General features: G+C 37.5%; 1 protein-coding gene across 11 annotated transcripts in view; it reads left to right on the top strand.

The window, feature by feature from the left end:
- The window catches only part of LOC131039400 (uncharacterized), a 154,449-nt gene that overhangs the window by 91,883 nt on the left and 40,441 nt on the right, over positions 1–22,125 (top strand). For 6 of the 11 annotated variants that reach the window (XM_057972131.2, XM_057972138.2, XM_057972132.2 and 3 more), the window contains one exon: positions 14,045–14,125. In XM_057972131.2, coding sequence (XP_057828114.2) covers positions 14,045–14,125 — 81 coding nt within the window. Of the gene's footprint in view, positions 1–14,044; positions 14,145–22,125 lie in introns of all 11 variants that reach the window. The other 5 variants (XR_009104619.2, XM_057972140.2, XM_057972134.2 and 2 more) reach the window with 3 other exon arrangements.

The raw sequence follows: 22,125 nt of genomic DNA, 5'->3' as shown, positions 1-22,125 counted from the left end.
GTTTTAATGATCGGAACCCTGTTGATGTGCTATTCCGACTTCATAAGTTATTCTGATGAGCCTCCAAATACATTCTTTTATATTTTCTTTCGATGGGATAACTTACATCATCTGGATAGCCTTTTGAACTTACCCCGATCTTATATATAATTCCGACAAGATTTGTATCGGCATGATGTATTTTGAAATCTGTGTGTCGGGATAGCTTACTCTATCGACATTACAAAATACTGTTTCTCCGCCTTTGGTGGTTAGTTCGATAGGCGTCTCAAATATAGCATTCGGTATAACTATATCGATGTAATGCTTATTGAATAGTTTGTTCTATCAGAATGATAAAGAATTGTTCCTCCGCTTTTACTAGTCATTCCGATAGGCAAATATGACTTTATGTTTGGTAATGCTATCTCGATGTTCATGTTCAACACTGATTTATTGGGTCGGGTTAGCTATCCTGATATGTACATGAAATGCTGTTCAATGAAAGTTATCTTATTAATCTTCCTTGGGTCTGCCAGGGATTATTCACATAGGATTTAGGGCATAATGGAGATAGTATTTGGGATTTTATACTAGGTAAAAGAAAACTTCTGTAGCTTCAACTTTTCACCATCTTAAATACAAAAGCTTGGTGATGACTGACATGCCAGGGGTACTAAGTATTATTATGAAATTTTGGGGTTTTAACAGGGTGTAAGGTGTAGTGAGTTGGTGCTTGATGCCATGTTGTTCACAGAAATGGGAGAAGGCAGAAGAATAGAATTCTCCCCCATTATTAGACCGAAGAGTAACAATATGTTGACCACTCTTTTTCAACTAATGCTTTGAACTTTTGAAACACAACAAACACCTTTGATTTCTGATTAAGAAAATACACCCACATTTTTCTACTATAATCATCAACAAAAAGAAGAAAATACTTGGACCCAGTAACAGAAGGAGTAGCCATAGGTCCACAGATATCAACATGGACACGTAGTACCTAAGAGGCTCTCCAGGAGTTGCCATCCGAAAATGAAGTCCGATGTTGCTTCCTAGCCTGACATGTTCTGCAAACTCCGAGGTTCTGGGTTTGGATCTCTGGCAATTCGATGACAAGATCTTCCCGAACAAGCTGAGCAAGATAGTGCACATTTAAATGCCCATAACGCTGATGCCGGAGTGTACTAACATAGGAGCGCTTGGTTGCCATGGCAAGCTCCCGAGAATCACCAGAATCAACTAGTCTAAATAGACCATGATCCTCAAGACCCACTATAACAATTGTTTGAGTCTCCTGATCAATGATACTGCACTGATGTGAACTAAAGGTGACGTCGAGCCAAGGAGAATGTCTCAGAATCTGACTGACTGAGAGAAGGTTGAGTTCCATTCCTCGAACATAGTACACGTTGAGGAAAATCAATTTCCTCCCTCCAGACTGAAATTGCACATTGCCCTTTCCAACAACAGTGTACTCTTCCCCACCTCCAAAAATAACTGAATCTGAGTAAGGTTGAAAATTAGTGAACCAATCTCGGTGATGAGTGAAGTGGCATGAGGCACCTGAATCAATATACCAGGCAGAAGATTTGATATGGTTTGCATGTCTTTTAGCCATGAAGGTGTAAAAGGCAGACTCACTCTGCTCAGTGTGCTTCGCTACATTTGCTTTCGACTGTGAACGACTTTGCTTAGCCCGTGCAACCAAGCGTTTACGACACTTAAGTTTCATATGATCATATTTATTGCAGTAATTGCACTGAGCACTCTTCTTCTTCAAGCCTTCTGATGACAGAGCAGAGGGTTTCTGTTGAGAAGACTGAGAAGATTGTGCTTTGCCTTTATCCTTCTGAAAGGATTTAGTTGCAAATGCTTGTTCTGTAGAGGATGAGCTGGTACTGTTGCCGAACTACAGCATCCACCGATCCTGCTGCAGAAGTTTAGTGCAGAGATCAGCGAACTTCAGATCATTACCAGTTGATGTGATGTTGAGGGTTTCGACAAAATGCTCGTAGGACTTGGGCAAACTTTTCAAGGTTATGACAACCATGTCCTCCACTTTTTGGCCGATGGCTTCCAACCGGTCACGGATTTCCTTGATTCGATTGAGATGATCCTAAAGGGATTTTCTCTCGTCCATGACAATAGAGAAGAGCATATTTTTCAGAAAGAAGGCTCTGCTCTTATCAGACGTCTCATGTAGCGTCTTGAGATGCTCCCATATCTCGACAACTGTTTTGCCGGAAGGTATCTGAGGAAGCTGATCATCGGTCACTGAGAGCTTGATGAGCATGACAACTTCACGATTTTGCTCATCGAACTTAGTTTGATCAGGACTGATTGCAGAGGGACGTGAGACTTTTTCAAGAACCAACTGATCAATAACGCGATACTCAAAAATTGTGAGCATCTGCTGTTTCTAGGTGCTATAATTTCTGCCGTTGAATTTCTAACCCCCTTCGAGTAGAATATTCATCAAAGATGCCATCACTGAAAACAGAGGTCAAAGTTGGTTGACCAAATAATGGCACAAATATCGAGGTAGGAGATGCGAGAAATCGCGTATATGCGGCGTGTGCAAAAAAAAGCAAAAAACTGGCACAGATTTTGAGGCAGAATGAAGAAATTTTCCTGGCATGGATCCCAATGTACGAATTTGTGTTCACCTAGAAAATTTTGAGAGACCCAGTAGGGTTTTCGAAAACCCCAGATATCGGAATTTTGGAAAAGATTTTTTAGAAAATCCAGATTGTGGAAAAAATTTGCAGACCCAGAAAATATTACTAGCCGCCAAACATAAATTGAGGGTATTTGAAACCCTAGCCGACGAAATAAGATCTATAAAAATCACGGGCTTGAAAGAGGAGAATCGCCACCAAAAGAACAACCCAAAATTACGTGAACCGATCCCACCAAAGAATGACGCAGATTGAAGACAGATAAAAAACCGTTGCTGGTTTTTGAATAACGCTGCTGAAAAAAAAAAAAAATCATACAAAAAATGAACACGCGATATTTGCATAAAAACAGGCACCAATAAAAAACACTACGCGAAAAAAATTGTGTTGCCGCCGGAAAACGGAGAAGACAAAGCTGCCATGGAAACAAAACGAGTTTTTTACCCTACGCGAGAGAAAAAAAATCGCCGCTGGAAAGATGTCACCAAAACCCTTCAGAAATTCGACGCGGGTTGAGGATTCCTCAAAAACAGAAATTTGTTTGACTTTGACTCTTGTGAAATCTCAACTAAACACAAATGTTATATATTAAGGTTCTACAATGTATATATGCATGCTTTATCAAAATATCAATGTTATCATATGAATATTTAAATTTTTTCCAACTTTTTAATATAGCTGCCCCCTGGCCATCCCCAAAAACAACTCAACAAATTGGGGACTCGGAAACACATCTATCCATCCCAGAAACTCTGTTAACATAGAGAAAAAAACATACTTTATAGAGTATCATTAGTGTAGTAGAATTAACCAGAGTATGCCATATTAAAAGCTTGCATTCAAGCATTTTAGATTGGTTAGTATATGATAGACGGTGTTTCAAGCTGCTCAATTTACTTCTTTGCCCATACGGATATTGGGGGCATTTCTTGTAGCGAAGGTCCTAAAACTCTTATAAGATGGTAGGGGAATAAAGGTCTCTTGATTTGATTACTATTTGGCTGCCTTCATTATTGTACTTTATGGACATGGTCTTAGAATGATTTGGCCCTTTTCTTTCCACTTAAGTTATAATGATCTCTTGTGTATTTATAGCAGTCTCTTATGTTTCTTGGCTTCCTTGAATACAAGGCATGAGAAATAAGGATCTAGGGAAGTTACCTTGAAGTTTGCATTGCAAATTTACCTTTTGGCTGTAACAATCAGGGTGCATCTCACAAATCACAGAATGTCCAGGGTGTTCCTAGTACTTCAATTCACATATTGTTTATAGGTTTGTACTCAATTTATGACTAATTTTATGCTGGTAAGCTAACCTGAGTTACATAATATATTAATCTTTTTGACCTAATTAGTTCTCAATTAATCTTAAAGTTCCCAACAACTGTCTGAAATAAAGTAAAATGTGGTTAACATATAGTTGCACATTTTTGGATCAATTTTTGGATGGATGATTCCTTTGCTTTTGCCAATCACACTAGAGACCAGAGCAGGAATAGATGGGGGATCCTGACCTTGATCTGGCCTTGTCCCTGTAATCTTCGTGAATGGTGGCTATGCATCCGTCGCCTATTTACGAAACCACTTCTACCACCCATCCATTGTCACCACTAATTTTGTAAGCTCGTCAATGGGAGGATCGACTTCAATGCCATCTATTCTTCTTTTGATTAGATAAAGTGGGAAGGGCCTGCACCCATATACAAAAAAGCCATTAAGGTGGCATAGAGGATTCTCACAAGGGGTGAGACATCAGAAAAACATAAAGCAAACTAACAAAGTAGAAAGACCAGCAACAAGAGGAAACATTGAGAAGACCATGAAAAGACCAGCTGAAACCGAAAGACTAGCTAATTATCACCCAGAAGCTTAAGGCCCTTGATGGCCTACCACTACTTGTTTAAGATCTCCTACTTTTCCTCAAAGGACAGTTCATTTGGAACCTTGTTAGCAGTAGCCGCTGGGGTGGAAGTGATGTCGGGCTAGGGGTTCTCTTTAACCTTGTTGTCCTCATTTTTGGTTTTCAGAAATGAAGGCAACCCCCTTGAATTTTTCATTAAAATTCATGCTTTCGTATCCCTTTGCATGCTTTCCAAGGTTGTAATTTGTCTCAAATTATGCTTATTTTGAGTGTGTGCTTTTCTTTGGTTTCCCTTGGTTAGTTTTTGATTGTTTTGAGTCTTGTTTTTGCACCTCTTAGTGCAAAATCGGGTTTGGAGGCTTGGAGTGCAAGTTGGGGTTCTTTCTAAGAGCATTACAAGCAAACTTTATTCACTTGTAATTGGGTCCTTAGGACCCGATTACATGTGTGATAAGATTTTACTTGTTTTAAAAAGATCTTGGTATGTGCAATCGGGTCCTCAAGACCCAATTACACATCAACTTCTTTCTTTTTAGTGTTATGTATTTCACTTGTAGTCGTGGGTCTAAGACCCGATTACAAGTGATTCTTTCATTTCTTTTATAAAGTTCTATGCACTTGTAGTCGGGTGTTAGAGATTTCTTCTTATTTGTTAGTGTTCTTTTTGCTTGTATCGGGTGTGGCGAAACCTGACTTTCTCCTTCTCTCTTCAACACGTCTTCTTATTTGGCGCTTTCCTTTGGAGCATTCAAGGCATTGTAGTTTTGGAATAGGAGTCTCTTCCCTGCATATTTAAAAGCCTCCTCATGAGATTATTGAATCATTTCAAAACTGGGCGGGTTTGCATAAGGATTTTCTTATTTCCTTCAAGGGTTTTTTGTTTTCAAGGTAAGCTTTCTTTTTCTCTTATGTCATTTTCTTCCTTAGGTTTTTATTTGAGGTATGCATCTTCTTCGATGTTTTCCCTTTGGTTTGAGTTGTTTAAAAAAAAAAAAACTCAATTGCAAGCCCTTTACGATGCTATCATGCTGAATCTGAGTCTCATTCAAAGCATTGTGCGTTTTTTCCTTTGGATGATTTTAAGTTTTTCCGCCGTTTTGAGTCTTCATATGCATATCTTGGTTTGCATTCTTGTATAAGACTTGCAGTTCGATCCATGGCTTCTTATCCGTTGAACGCATTTGATCTTAGTCCCAATCAAGCTTGTATCGGTGGCAAGAAAAAGTTGTACTTGTAATCGGGTCTTCATAACCCGACTACAAGTGTTCTTGGTCTTTGTTTTGAGATGCTAATTGCAAGTGTTCAAGTTCATTTACAAATGCAAGTCTTATTGTGCAGACAAACTTTCCCTTGTAATCGGGTCTTGAAGACCCGATTACAAGTGAACCATTTGTACATTTACTCCCCAAACTCTTGTTGCAAAGGCAAGCAAGCAAATTCCATGTGTTTGAAAAATATTATCCACTTGTAGTCGGGTATATAAGAATATTGTTTTACCCCCCTTTGCACACTTGTAGTCGGGTCTCCAAGACCCGATTGCAAGTATGAAAATTGTCTTTATGGTGAGCTCATTTTATATATAGTCATACCCCTCCATGCTCAAGGCGCTTTCCAAAATGTCATGCCACATATTAGCCACTTGTATTCAGGTTTCCAAGACCTGACTACAAGTTTCCATCATCACTTGCCTTCAACTTTACCATTCCACTTGCAGTTGGTTCTTGGAGACCCGATTACAAGTGCGAATTGTGAAATATTTTCCACTTGTAGTCACTCCCATGAGATCTGATTTTCCTTCCCATCGCTGTCCAAGCTCATCCATTAAGCATCTTTGAGTCAGTCCATGTTGTTTCATGATAAAATCCTTCCAAGTTGTAGTGTGAGCATTGGTTTTCAAGGTTTGAAGACTATGCGATTCCCGATTGCTGCTGAAGATGTTCTTACCCTCTTAAGTTTTCATCACAGTGTTGCAGATTCTTGTTCGATGACAGAAGAGTTGGCATCTCCTTCAGACAAGAAAATGAAATATAAATATGACAAATACTAGAATGAGATTGCTCCCACTCAGGTGGTCTTTCTCATTGATGAGATCCGAGATATAGAGATCGGACATGTGGACATGTCCGAGTTCTTAGAAAGAACAGAGGGTTCGCCAACACATGGGATGCAGTTGCTTCTGAACAGTCATATTCATTTGGTCTCATCTTTCCCAGTGGCTGCCCTAGAACCTAAGTTGGTGCTTGCATGTGTGTCTCATTTTGATAAGGAGACTAGAACAATCAGAGATGATGATGGGAACGTCATTATCGGGTTGGATGCAGAGACCATTGATAAGATTTTCAAAGTCTTCATAGCTCCTGTGTATGCAAACATCACAATGAAGTGTGCTCTGGATCATTATAACCAGAGAAGATCTGATTGTATTAGACACATCAATATAAGGAAGGGGCAATATCCAACACTAGAATCAAGTTGAGGGTTAGTAGGGCTTTGGTTATTCCTCCGCCAGAAGTTTCACTAAAAGGGAAGGAAAAACTAGAAGTGCAAATACAGGTTATTGATGTTGACAATGATACCCACGAGGAGAATACAACAGGATCACCTCCTTTTGTAGGTTCAAAGTCTCCTCATACAACCCTTCCCCAATTATCATTGGATGTGCCCATGTTTCCAATTGATACAGATGTGGATTCTTTCTCCACCGTTCATGTGGAACCAAGTACATCTGCCTGTACCAGCATAGAAGTACCTGTTGAGACCTCTCACGGTGGCTTGGAGAATGTTTTTGATGTGAATCACCCATATGCCATCTTGTCCAATGTTTCTCTTCCAGAGATTGATACTTTTGCCATGAGTTTTGATAAGTTCATGATAGAAACAAGTCATGATTTGTCATCCGAGCAAACACTTGTTGCTGTCTAGACAGAAGCTCCTCCTAGAGTGACAACTCTGGTATAGGTTGAGCCTGTTTCTTCAGAAACCACAGTCGCTATCACAGGTGTGAACTCTGTAGAAGTACCCCCTTGGTTGAGTTTCATCACACCTAAAAGGAAGAAGCAAGAGATCTCTCCAGACATATTTGATTTCTAGCAACTGAGGAGACCAAAGCCAAGGACCAGCAAGAAAGCGAAGGCAGTTTCGCGACTGGTCGTAGATAGTAGCAAAATGAAATATGCAAACGTAGTAGAGCCGCTAGTTGAGAAACCACCAAAAGAAATGCAATTGTCAGACTACAGGCTCACGAGGGTGGAACTTGGGAAATAGATACATTCTGGTCTCAAACATGATGCCCAAGATTTTGTAGCTTTGCTGGTCCAAAGTTACGATGAGCTGCTAGCAAAGAAGAATGAGCTCAAAGAGAAGAATTCATAGCTCATCATAGTGATCCAAAAGATCACACATTCTTTAGAGCAGGTTGATCCTTTGACCTCCTCCACCTCTGAAGAATCTATAAAACAATTGGAGAGAGCTACTCAAAAGGCCAAGGCAATTGATTCTTGGGTAGATTAGCTGATCAATCAGAGTACTCAAGTGGTGAAGAAAGCGTTGCACGTGCTATGCAATGTAAGAGTAGCGAAGTTGAAGCTGAACTAGACCTTGGAAACTTTCAACCAGAGTCTAGTTTCAATTGAGAAAGACTTGAAGATCTGGCATGAGATGGATCAGATCAAACTAGAAATTCTATGCAACAATATGGTAATTCCAAACAGGGAAAGATACATAGAATTTGAAGAACTCATGACAAATAAGTCATTGGTCATCAAAGATCACATCAAAGATGTGCAAGCCACCCTTCAAATGAGTGATGAAGTTGAGCAGGATATCATCTCCAGTTTTGACAAAATATCTTGCAAAATCTTAAGTCATGATGGAGATCTGCTCGCTGAAAATTTGATTCTTGCTGACTTAGTGTCTAGCCTTCATTAGGAGTTGGAATTGGAGCAGTTTGCTGTAGCCTCGATTCACAAGTTCATGAATTACCAGGTGTTCTTTGATAAGATGCAAACCACTCTTGAGAAACACATAGAGGCAACAGTTAGATATTTTGATGTCATCATCAAGACTATTGCGGTTGCTAGAAATACAGCGGGTCTAGATCTTGATGAGTTGTAGAAATCCATCAACAGTTTCTAGTCCCTCATGACCAGAAATGAAAAAGAATAAAAATGTCCTTTGACACATACTTTTTGTAGATGCATTTTGTTTTGGACAAGTTGCATGTAATGTCAGAATTCATTTTTACAAGTGGATTGTCACTTGTAATTTTGTAAAATGTAATTACATGTAAACAAATTACAAGTTGATTAGCAACAAAACTATAATTTGAATAAGTCATAGTTAGTTAATTAGTTGTTGTAAGAACCCTGTTGGTTCTAATTCTCCTGAAATACTATTGCTGATTTGTTTTTGGATTTTCAAGGGTTTTGAACAATTTAAAAAAAAACAAAAACAAGTGCACTAGGCAAGAATTGCTCATAAAATTGAATAGATACCAAATATAGGGCAATTGAATCTATATTAAAAACTAGATAACTGCTGCAAATGAAACTAATACATAAAACATGCCCGTAGGTCCTCATCTTATTTTAAATAAAAATTCTGGAGTTTGCTAGCTGGGAAACTAACCAAAATAGATGTACAAGTCCAGAGTACAATTTCTCCATGCCAAAAATGTGATGAAACCACCTGAATATGCTGGGCGTTGGGAATGGTGCAACCAATTTGCAAAATAGGAAGGCGTTTCAACCTCCCAGACAAAAAGTCCTTTTCTAGGACCCCACATGCGAAGCCTGAATTGTACGGCCAACAATTGGAAACTGTACGACTGCTTATTGAAATGAAATATGTTGCTAAAAGGGGTGTCTAACTTGATTTGCCCTTTCCTTATTGAAAAATCTCCAATATCTGAATAGAAGAATCTCTGTTGAAGTACAATAAGACTTTTGAATGAAGCCTTCACAATTGCAATAATTCAGCTGGTCTTCCACAGCCACACAATCACAGATCAACAAAGAATTTCTATTCTCCAATGGCCAAACCTTTGAAACCCTTGTCAAAGAATTCCATATAGCAAAATAACAAGCAATATCAAATAATCAATAATGAATTGAGATTGAATTGCTTTTTTCCCGTATAACCCCAAATGGCACGAATTCCAAGAAAGTATGCCCAATTGCCTTTTAAAATACATTAAATGTATTTTAATTACTTTACATAGTTATAAAATGAATTTGGGCGAACTTTTAAATGTATTTTAATTACTTTACATAGTTATAAAATGAATTTGGGCGAACTTTTTCATTTAAGTGATTATTTAAAGTCACTTTATAATATTTAAGTGGCTTTTTAATCTATATAAAGTCACTTTATGACTTTATAATATCCATATAAGTTAATTAAATAACTTAACCACTAAAATATTAATCTCTCTCAATATTCAGTCTTTTGACAAGCCGTCTGAACCTGGGGTCAACACTGTATATGTTAGGGATCCCACAGATACTGAGAGGGGGGGTGAATCAGTATTTGACCGGTATGTAAAATTTCTTAACTTAAAACATGCAGAACATAATATAACAGTGTACCGGTATGCAAGAAATAATGCAATAAACAGAATTAAGAACATCCACATGAAAAGCACACCATAACACAAGATTTTAACGAGGAAACTCGGTGTGGGAAAAACCTCGGTGGGATTTGTGACCCACAATATTCACTCACTGGCCAATAAGAGAATATTACTTACAATAGGGGCCTGCACATGCAGGAAGGCCAACTGCCTAGAGCTCACTGCTCAATGGGAAGTCTCACTGACTTACAATAAGGATTATACAAATCCAATATCTTGTACTGCTTTACAATAGCATCTTCAATGCCAGATTCAGTACCGGTTCCTGCTCAGTTCTTTACATATACCCCTTAACCTATATTTCGCACAATAGGTTTGCCTAATATTTTCTTTTATGCTTACATCTCCTATATCAAATGTCTACAATGATCTCTTTTATATATAAGAGTCATTTTACAAATTGCCAAGTTGGCTTATAAAGTTTTACAATAATAAACAAAATATAATATAACAAAAATCCTGTTGGCCTCTGTGCCTGTATACTTCCTTTCTTCTGTGCTGGTGCCGGTGTCCTGAGTGCCGGTGTAGAGTGTGATCTGCTGATGCCGGTATCATGCCTTTGCCAGTGCCATAGGATTGCAAGGTTGCCATCAATGACAAAACCTTCAATCACATACAATGTCTCATTGGAGTGTGCATATGCCAACAGTATAACCCCCATGTGTCTAGGTGCCCTGACTAAAAATAGCTTCACCGCCAGATTGACTTACTATAAATAGTAAGTTCCTCAACTAAGCTCAAACACTGATATACAAAGGACTGGAACTGAACTTGAGACTGAACTGAAGACATGGAGTGACAACAATTTCCATTAACTACCATTGAGACTCTCTATACAAACATAATAGCCTACGAGAGTCCAAGTAATAGGCCAATCACTCTAAATAGCTGCAGACTTTGTGCTGCAAATATTGAAGGTGGAATTAGTTTAGTTTGTTATTAGAAGTTGAGAAGATTTGCAAAACTTTGTGCTTGTAGTAATTCCCATCTAAAGTGACTTGAAGGTGCATCATACTTGCAGACTTTGCGCTTCTATATGCTGTACATTGTTCTTATTTCATCATTCTGAAAAGGGTAGATAAGATTTCAAAAACTCAAGACTTTGTGCTTGTTTGCTGTTTTCCCGTCCCGGAGGAAGTGACGAAAGTCTTTGTGCTTTCAAGAAACTTCATTTCCTCTCTTGGTTTTATTTTAAATTGCTGTTATTATTTCTTCAAATTTGTTTTTTCTTTTCTGTGAAGAGGAAATAACATAATCTTTTCTGAAACAAGAGGAAAGGTTGCTGTCCCACCCAATTAGATTAGATTAGTTTTAGTCAAGTGTTAGAAAAGGGAGAGCCTTCCCTAAATTAGGAGAGTTTATACTCACGTGCTGTGGTTGAAACTTGAAACCATAATTTTGCACATCCTCACCTTTCCTTTCTTGCTGGAGCAAGGGAGAGAAATGGTAGTAGCCTCATCCCTTTTACAAGTAGCCTTCCTTTTCTCCAACTCCTCCTGGTTGAAACTTGAAACCATAATTTTGCACATCCTCACCTTTCCTTTCTTGCTGGAGCAAGGGAAAGAAATGGTAGTAGCCTCATCCCTTTTACAAGTAGCCTTCCTTTTCTCCAACTCCTCCTGAAAAATTTGAGGAGTCACTGTCATATACTTGACCATCTTCATAGTATCATTATAAACATTTAAGATGGAATTTACTAACTCTTGTTAATGCAAGAGTAAATATCAATTTCAACCGTTTTCTATAATGTTGAAGTGTTTTGGAAATAAAGGGTTTTTTAGAGCCAATCAGGCAACTAACCTTATGCATATTCAAAAGGAAGGAATTTAATTGAAAGGTTAATTAGAATATAAATTGCAAATATAAACATCTTATCTTAAGCAGGGATTCACCTAAAATGGTTGGATTGTGTAATATCACTGTAAGCCTCACTATTTTTATAGAAACTGTCTTATGAACATTGATGATAGTGAAAGCATACTGTTATCTGGAATGAATCTAACAATAGTTAGAAACTTAGAATGATGTATGTAATGCATTGCCTATACAATATGTAGTATTGTAGCATGTGGAAAAACCTGTAGATCATAAATGATCTGATGATGCAGACAAGATTAGGGGGTCTTACCAGACAACCCGATGTGGCAGCCACAACATCCAACAAAAACACATATTCACCAAACCATTCATTTTCATATATATATATTTATCAATTTCAAATTCAAAATTACTACAATATTTGTTTACAAATAAAAATCTGTTTCACTTCCATACTGCTGTCTTTTACATTTGAATCTGCAACATTAATATAGAGTTATATCTCCAGCAAATCCTTTGCTTTATCTGCATTCTTTCATTCCAAAACTAAATCCTCTGCCATAACTGCATTTCTTCCATTCCAAAACTCATTTTTTAAGGCACCTTTCCAATTTGGGTGACCCTTCTGCTCTATGTTGAGGAATTCTATAATATAAAATTTGCCCCTTTCTTCCCAAATCTTGACATTGAATCCTTCTACTAATTGTTGCAGGAAAACATATGTGTAAAATCTGCCATAATAATATCAACATGAGCACTATGAATGGTTCATTTTCCAGTCAAGAAAGTCCTTTCAAATTCCTTTGTTTATCTGCTTCATTTTCCAGTAATGTTACACATATTTGGGCAGCATATTACACAGGAAAGAGGTGTTTAAACTTCACTAACAATTTGCATTATTTTCTTCATTTCAAACTTGGCAAGCTTACAAATGTTTTGGTGCCACATAAATTGGAAACTTAAGGGCCACTTTGTTAAATCTTCTTTGTCCTTAACATGAAAATAGCAATTAAATTCCAGTTATGGACTCCTTTGTTGCCGAAAAATTGCTGAAAACTGACTCTTTTCATAACTTTCACCAAGATGCTCATTTCTTCTTGAAAACTTGTGAGTGTGCTTAGAATGAGCACACACAGCTTTTTGCAGAAGGATTTTGCTCCAGCTATATCATGAAACTCTAGAAATTAAATTTCTTGTAAAACCATCAGCACAAACTTCGGGCATTAAATCTCCCAATTGGTAAGGAATTTGACTATGATTCATTTTGCATATTTTGCAAAATGGAATAAAAAATCAACCACTTAAAGGATTTTTACACAGTTTTTATGAATCTCTGGAAACAATTGTTTCTGTAAATTGCTTGTGGCACATTTAAACTGCAATTTGGCAGAAACTTGAAATTTGCAAATTCGAACACATGGAAGCTTTTCTGATGCTGAGAGATGCCTGAAAACCAATGAAAACTAAAACACACGCCAAAATTGAAAATGAAATTGAACTGTTTTTTGGGCAAAGCAGGATCCCTTATAGACCTAGATGCTCCTGCATCATCTCATGATCAATTATACTAAATAGAACAATGAAATAAATTGCCTATAAAGTAGTTATCAAATGGACAAAAGTTTAGATCATAAAGAATCTCATGAATGATTAGACATTGCCCTTGGTCATACTCATTGAATCCAAATGACACTTGCATTTCCTCTTTGAATTATTGCTAGTCTAAATATTTTTGAATCCTGACATGTTTACTTGCTTCAATTGATTCATTATAACCACCTGAACGAAGCATCATCCTGTATGATAAAATATATAATATCTTCTAATTTTATTCACGTCCAATAGCTCTAAGAGTGGGGAGGTTCTATATTATGTGAATATCTTTATTTTTGTTTTAAATTGTATTGTTGACCTAAAACATACTTAAACTTTGTCATCTGATTAATAAGATGGTTCATTATTGTTTAAATTTTGAACTCATTATTTTATTTGTGTTGTGGAATCTAGGTTTAAGATTTTACATAAAATAGCAGTATTTTGCAAATATATAAATGATATCTGTCTTTCTATGGCAAGGAAATAAAAACCTCCAGTGGAATGCTCACATTTTTTGGAAAGCTTGTTGATCGTGTGAGTGAAGAGCTTCTTGGTTTCAAGGTAATCTGTCTTTTGATATGTAAGTCTGTCACCTTAATGAGCACAAATGCCTTGTTGACCAGGATGTTTTTTCTCTTTTGACATGTGTATGCATTTGGAAAGGATGCTTTGAAAGTTATTAATTTGCTTTCTTCTAATTCCTGCCCTGAATTTCTTTGTGAAGCAGTTGCTATACATTCATAATAAATTTGTGCTTCTCTTTAGTTGTTGACCAGGATGTTTTTCCTCTTTTGACGTGTGTAAGCATTTGGAAAGGAAGCTTTGAAAGTTGTTAACTTGCTTTCTTCTATTTCTTGCTCTGAATTTCTTTGTGAAGTAGTTGCTATACATTCATAATAAAATTTTTGTTTCTCTTTAGCTTCACAACTAATAGAATAGGAACCATTAAAGCAACTGCATTTAATTGTTTTTGACCAAGCATTAAAGCTGTAGTGTCCCGGATTGGTGTTAAAATGGAAATATGCTAATTTTTTTTGTATTTTTCTGATTTGTAAAACTATAACAATGTTGGTTGAAAATTTTGTACACTTGGGGAAATATACAAAATTGTGGTTTCAACCACAGCATGTGAGTAAAACTCTCCTAATTAAGGGAAGGCTCCCCTTATCTAATTACAACTTTGAAAATAAAATAGGATGGGATAACAATCTTTCTTCTTCTTTCATGAAAGACAATATCCTTTTCTCTTCACAGAAAAGGATAGCGATTTGATATAAACAGCAGTAACCACTTTCAAAATGAAATGAGAGAAAAGAAATGAAGTTTCCTGAAAGTGCAAAGACTTCCGTCACTTCCTTCGGGACGGGACAGCAATATCAAGCTCAAAGACTTGATTATGTGAAGTCCTATCTACCCTTTTCTATACTAATGCTATAAAGAACAAATTATAACAGCTCAAAGACTAGAATATCTTATTCTTTTCTACTTAAAACCATGGGAAGTAGTATAAGCTCAAAGACTTACAACTATTTCTCACAAAATCTACTCCTAAATTTTCCTAAGAACAAGTGAAAGCACAAAGACTTGCAACTTCTCTCAACAAAATATTTATTTTAATCTATATTAACCTCAACTACTTGCAGCACAAAGACTGCAAATCAGATGTGATTAAGCTCTTTAAGAAACACTTGCAAGAAAGATAATATAGAACACAAACTCAAGTATGTAGCACAAAGACTCAAAGCTTGAGCAATTTTCTTCTATTCCTTTCAATTCTTAAATTTACACATGAAAGCTCAAAGACTTTTTTGCTGTAAATTTGGCAGAGTTTTTGCTTGCTTTCCAAAAGATAAAGATTACAATATACCCCCTCAAGTATTTATAGAGGAGGAGCCTTGAGAAAAAGGTGGGAGGATCCTAGCTAACTTGAGAGATTCTCTCAACCACCAAGACTTATTTAATAACTAACTAAGACTTCAATAACTAACTAAGACTTATTCCAACTACAGTCCTAACTGAACACAACTTGTAGTTGCCTTACATGTAATTACAAAAGTGCAAGTAATGAGTTAACTTGCAATTACCAAGTTATTTTTTTACATGTAACTTGTCAAAACAAAATTACAAATGCATAACTAAAACTATTCCATGTGTCTAAAGACACGACTCTAACTGCATCATCCTTTGTTTGTGATGATCTTCATGTCGCTTCAGGATGCTAGAACTTGAAGTATTCTGGATTGGTAAAGACATCTTGAACCGGAACGGAAATTTGCATCCTTAATGATCTTTGTGTCTTTGGCCAACGAACTTCAACCTTATCTTCTTGCTAAGGGTAGTACTGGATTTTCAGGAGGGAAAGGGTTGCCTTCCTCTTTTCATGTCATGACCATCTTTGTCTTGAAAGCATTTTATGCTCTCAACCATGAATCGTTGTTGTATCTCTTCTTTGTATCATCCTTCATTCTTGAAATCTTCTTGCAAAATAAGGCCCATTCCTTAATCCATTGATTTGGTAGATCGTGTGTGCAAACCGGACTGACAAGGGAAGAGATAAATTGATGCAAAAATTGGCTCACAAGTGAATTTCGGGTTTTGGAAGTTGCATTACATGTGTGGGAAAAACAAGAGCATTAACTTGCAATTGTGGAGAACAAACATGCAACTTCATATGTGTAATGGGTAACTACAAGTTTGCACTTGTAATTGGACCTTTAGAACTCATTTTCAAGTGTTTTTTGAGTGCATTTTGGACCAATTTCGGGTTCTGGATGGTTGACTGCAAGTAGACTTTAAATGGGGAAAATGTATGAAGGTTCGAAATGAGTGGATGAAATGGTGGGAATAGGGATCTTGATATGAGAGAAATGAAGCTTATGACCAAAAACAACAAGTGGGGATGGTTATGAATGGATTTTTGAAGAACTTTTCCATGTTGATCACATGAAAAATGGGAAGAACTTTTACTTGTAATCAAGTTTTAAAAACCTGATTTTGAAAGGATGAATATTTTCCAATTTAGAAACTTGGAGTTTTACCAAAAGATGATTAAAATATTCCAGTCAAAGGGGAAGATCAATTATTTTCATCCTACTTGTAATTGGGATTTAAAATCCCGAATACAAGTAAAGAGGGAAAATGGGGAAGAACAATGCAATTCACAAATTGCTATCAAAGGGGAAAATCTCTCGCACAAAAACCGATTTTAGGAAAGAGCAAAACAAAACTAACAACTATCATGAAGAGAGAGAATCTTTTATAGAAAAAAGAAGATTGAAACCCTAGCCACGTTTTGGAAAAAATGCCATATGTATCAAAATGCCCATTAAAAGCATGAAGAATCGGTCAAGTAAAGCACTCAACCTCCACGCCTAGGCAAGACAAGCCAAAACGATTTAGGAAAGACAAGATTCGTGGCACTTGAATGAGGCAAATTGTGGCATTTTTCAAAAACGTTTTTGCTGTTAAAACCCCATAAAACCAGCGATAATGTCTTCCAAATGACATGAAGAGAGTTGGAAAATGCATGAAAATAGAAAGGAATCCAAAACGCCTTCCTCCTTGAATTTCTCCACAAAAATCGTTGGAAATCTTCAACAAAATCCTCCAATATTGCTGGTCAGTTTTTTAGAAAAGAACAACAAGTTTAAAATTGCATGCAATAAGGAAAATCGGCTTTTTGGGAGAAAACAAGTTTAAAATGTTACTTTTCTTTCAACAAGGCAAAATCGGGTTTTAAAAATCCAATTGCAAGTTTAAAATTTCACTTTTTCCATCAACAAGGCAAAATCGGGTTTTAAAAATGCAAGTACAAGTTTAAAATTCCCCAATTTGCACTTTATGGAGAAAATCGGGTTTTTTGGGCAAAATAGAAAGTTTAAAATGTCACTTTATTTCAATTCTAGGCAAAATCGGGTTTTGGAGAGAGATGTGCAAGTTACAAATTACTTGTAAAGGGAAAATAAAATCCCTACAACAAGTTTTAATAACTTGCACATATGTAATAGACGTTTAAAATCCCTATTACAAGCAAAAGACATTAAAGTAGGGGTTTTAGAAAAGAATTACAAGGTTACTTGTAACTTATCCAAAAAATCCCTATTTTAACTTAAAAAGCCAAAAAAACATCAAGGGGGAAATAAAAAGCAAATTACAAGTTCTTATTTTTCAATAAAGTGCACTTGTAATTAGCCAAAAATCTCCCTACAAAGACCAAAACAATGGAAATCATTAAAACTTGCAATTCAAGAGAAATTTCCCACCTGTAGTCAAGGAGGAAAAATCCGAAATTGAAGGAAAGACATAGCAAACGAATCTAGAATGCGACGAAATTTGAAACGTGGTTTGAGGATGGACTGAGGATTAATCCAGTCCAAGGATTAGTCGAAATTATTCCTCAAGAAGCGTGCCATAGAGTAAATTTTTCATTTTTTCACAAAAATTTCATGTAATGGTCCTTCATTTTTGAAAACAAAAATGAGGACAACAACAAATTGATTTGGAATGAATTGCTGATCACATACATCCTCACATACATCATGATTGAAAGTGTGAAAAAAGTATGAGGTTAGTTGCACATGCTAAATTCATAAAATAGAATAAAAACAGTTAAGCTTATACCTTCCCAAGCTCCTCTGATTGAGCTAGAAGCGGATGCGCCCTTGTTCCACTTGATTTGCTCCTTTGATGAGTCGATGTGGGATGCTCTTCAATGCTACACAACAATGATGGATAGATGAAGGAATTAGGCTAGTGATTTGGGCATTATGAGGATACTATGGATGAGTTGTGGGATGAAATTGGCCTGGTAAGGGTGCTATGGATGTATTGAAAAGTACAAACTGGCAGCATATCTGAAATGAGCTTTCCAGAATCTAAGAAATAAACAACGCAGCATAAGTGAAATGAGCTTTCTAGAATCTAAGAAATAAACAAGCACAAATGAATGAAGTCAATCTAGTGTATTAAGATTGCTCTAGATTGCTCAATAATTATGAGAACAAATCCTTGCATAAATAGGCAAGGAGAAGGAGGTGAGATGGTTGGACACAACCATTGAAAAACCCTCCAATCATGCAACACTTGTAGCTCACTTGACAAGTGTATGAGCAAGTGGCAAGTGTGCATGCACAAGGTGTCTCCACAAGGGAGGACACACGTCTACACCACATGAGGGGAGGCAACTAACTTAACTAGCCTAAGTAAACTTAAACTAAGTGTGAAAAGGTCAAACATGGTCCTAACTAGTTTGATAATAACCTTGTTTACACTAACACCCCCCATTATCATTTGTTTCACTTCTCCCTAAGTTGCAATGGTTGTGTCCAACCATCTCACCTCCTTCTCCTTGCCTATTTATGGAAGGATTTGTTCTCATAATTATTGAGCAATCTAGAGCAATCCTAATCAAAGAAACGAGACTCAGACTCGGCGCGGACTCGGCAAGGGTGACTCGACTTGGGACTCGGGACTTGGATCGGCCAGGACTCGACAAAGTGAAAAACCTAAGAAATTTAGCGATTTTTAAGGATTTAAAACTTGTTTCATGTACCCTTTATTAAACAAACCTTAAATACACAATAACATCATCAAATAGAAGTTAATTTGATCACATACACAAGTATACATCAATCACATTAGTATAAACGCAAATTGTAGCTGAAGGAAATAACAACCAATAACCATAGATATATAAATAGTGTCAAATGTAAAAATATTACAAAACTCATGCAATATGAAATCCATGACATCAAAATTCAAATGTTCCAGTTCCACACATATACCAAAAGTAAAACAACTACAAGTCTATGGCTCAGAGGAGCCTGGGTCCTTCCTATGAAGGCGTCTAATCCTAAGGTAGGTCCTGAATGCGTCAGCAACCATACTCTCTGCTTGTGACTCCATTCTACCTTCACCAGCATCAGCTATGTCTGGCTCTAGCTTTGGCTTTGGCTCTGGCTTTGGCTCTGCTTGCGCTCTAACCTCCTCCTCTGCCATGGCTGCAACCTCAACCTCTCTATCTACCTGGTCGATCCAATCTAAGTCCTTATCACCAAACATAGGATCTGTAGCCTCACTGATCCACTCAAATCCTGGATCAACCTCCTCTAGCGTGATCGGGTTGCTGTCATGGTCCATAACCTGTTTCTGTCTAAGATGGAGGTTGTAATTTCCAAAGACTAGATCATTCAACCTCTCCACAGACAGTCTATTGTGCCTCTTGGAGTGTATGTGCTCAAACATACTCCAATTGCACTCACAATCAGGAGCACTGCATGGCTGGCTCAAAATATGAATGGCTACCCGTTGAAGATTTGGTGTTTTAGGACCAAACATCTGCCACCACCTATCTGAGATGAGAAAAAGGAAAAAAAAAATCAGCCTCATTTAATAATTAATAACAAATTGAATAACATATAATTAAAATTATGCTCTTAATTTCTTTAAATATACATTTTACTTGGCTGCATTTTTGTTCGTTTTTCTTTGCAAAGTTGACGAGAGAAGACCTCCCCTTCTGCATTAGAAAAGGCCTCTAGCTCCTGGATTATACTACTGCTATGACCAGGCGACATTCGCTCTATCACTGAGTAGAGCCCACTAAGAACCTCCTCATCCGCCTTGAACTCAGGGCAGAAATGGAATGTCGGATTGAGGTAATAAGCAACTGCATGAAGGGGCCTGCCATCTCCTGTCAATGATATCCCAAATGGGACGATACTTACTCTCATCCCTTTCATAGGCAGATCTGATGCCCTCCTTGGCCCTATCCATGCCCTCGTATATGTAGCCCATTGCGGGCTTCTCGCCGTCAGCAACACGTAGGAGAACTACCAAGGGCTCAATGAATTGCAAATATTGTGAAACAATATCAGTTAATGTAAGTGTGAAATTGTGAATGACAAGTCAGACTTAGAGGAGTATGGATAAGGCATCAAACATGTCTTTAGAATGTTTTGTATGAGTTTCAATCATGCATTGTGTGTTTGTAATAAAGAACCCCACCTTGTGAGCCAAACTCCTATTTTGGCATTTCAATAAGCCAATAAGGACTTTTGGAAAATAGGGGATCAAATGTGTGTAAGACATAGTTATCCTAGTGGTTTTAGTGCTTCTAGGATGTTTTAGGAGGGGTTAGAATTGACCCAAGGCATTAGGAGGCAAAAGATGACATTTTGACAACTTTTGCAAAAGTTGTCATGAGCAACTTTTATGCACTTCTTACATTTTGTCTATTTGAAACTCCTCCAATGGCTCTAACCTCTTGGTTTTCGGTTGAGAGCAGTTGTGGAGTGGTTTATACACCTTGTGGATCCAATTCCCAAGGAGAGACTGTACGGAGAAGAGTTTTGATGACAACAAAGTAATAGAATTTTGAGTTTTTCCTGCAATTCTGGAGTTTTGGTAGGGGGTACGGTACTGTACGGATTGGGATCCATTCCCAATGATGTGAATTGGTTGGAGAGGAGAGTTATCTTTGTTTTGGCTTTGGTTTGAAGTTCTAGTTGTGTGTTTTGCTCCTGATATTCAAATTTTATTGTAAGTGCCTGGAAAACCAGGGTTTACCTTGGGTTTTTCCTCCTCCATGGCCATAACTTGCATTTTATCAATCTGAGACCCATGGGATTTGGTGAAAGGCAAGTATGGTCAATGTGTTCTAGGATTCCAAAAGTGTTTTGCAAGAGGAGCAAGGGAGAGGTGTGTTTGAAGCGACCCTAGTTAGACATCTCTATGTGGCTACCTAGACCTTGAACAACAAAGTTACCCTTGTGTGCAGATGGCGATGGTTCCAAGCGTGTAACCCTGGAATCCCTTATGGTTTATGGTTCCCCTCATGCCCATGGGGTTGTAATTGCCTTGTTTACTCATCTCGATATAGGTGCTTCAAAAATGGAGGCCTAATTAGCCCTTTAGGACAATCAACATCCTACCGGTTCAGGCCTTTGTTTGTCAAACCCTGACCCTTCCTTTTGGGGATTTGTGTAACTTTCAAAAGGGTACTTGAATCCATAATTTGTTTGCCAGGGTGTTTGGGAAAGTTTGAACTAAAGGTCCCTTTACCCACTAAAAAGGGCTACAAGCAAATAGGCCTAATTGTGAAGGTTTCTTAAAGAATGGGGATGAATCCTTACAATTGGTGCTTGGTCTGACCTTGGGGAGTCTTGTTTGACCCAAAACCGGTATGCAAATGGTCAGTAACCCTTGGAGGTATCATAGAGTGTGTTGGAGCAAGGTACCCAAGATTGAGTAGGCATGAGTCTTGAAGATGGCAAGAGGATTGAATTAATGTTGTAGAGCCTTGTCTTGATAGGATCCCATTCTTGTTTTGAGGGGTCAGTGTCATACATTTTAAGGTGTTTGGCAGGTTACAAGGAGGGCTTTGCATCAAACCTCCTCTAGCGTGATCGGGGTGCTGTCATGGTCCATATCTGTTTCTGTCTATAAGACGGAGGTTGTAATTTCCAAAGACTAGATCATTCAACCTCTCCACAGACAGTCTATTGTGCCTCTTGGAGTGTATGTGCTCAAACATACTCCAATTGCGCTCACAATCGGAAGCA

This window comes from Cryptomeria japonica, chromosome 10, assembly GCF_030272615.1.
Source record: "Cryptomeria japonica chromosome 10, Sugi_1.0, whole genome shotgun sequence".
In the NCBI taxonomy this organism is placed as follows: Eukaryota; Viridiplantae; Streptophyta; class Pinopsida; order Cupressales; family Cupressaceae; genus Cryptomeria; species Cryptomeria japonica.
This window is presented reverse-complemented; position numbering and strand designations above follow the sequence as displayed.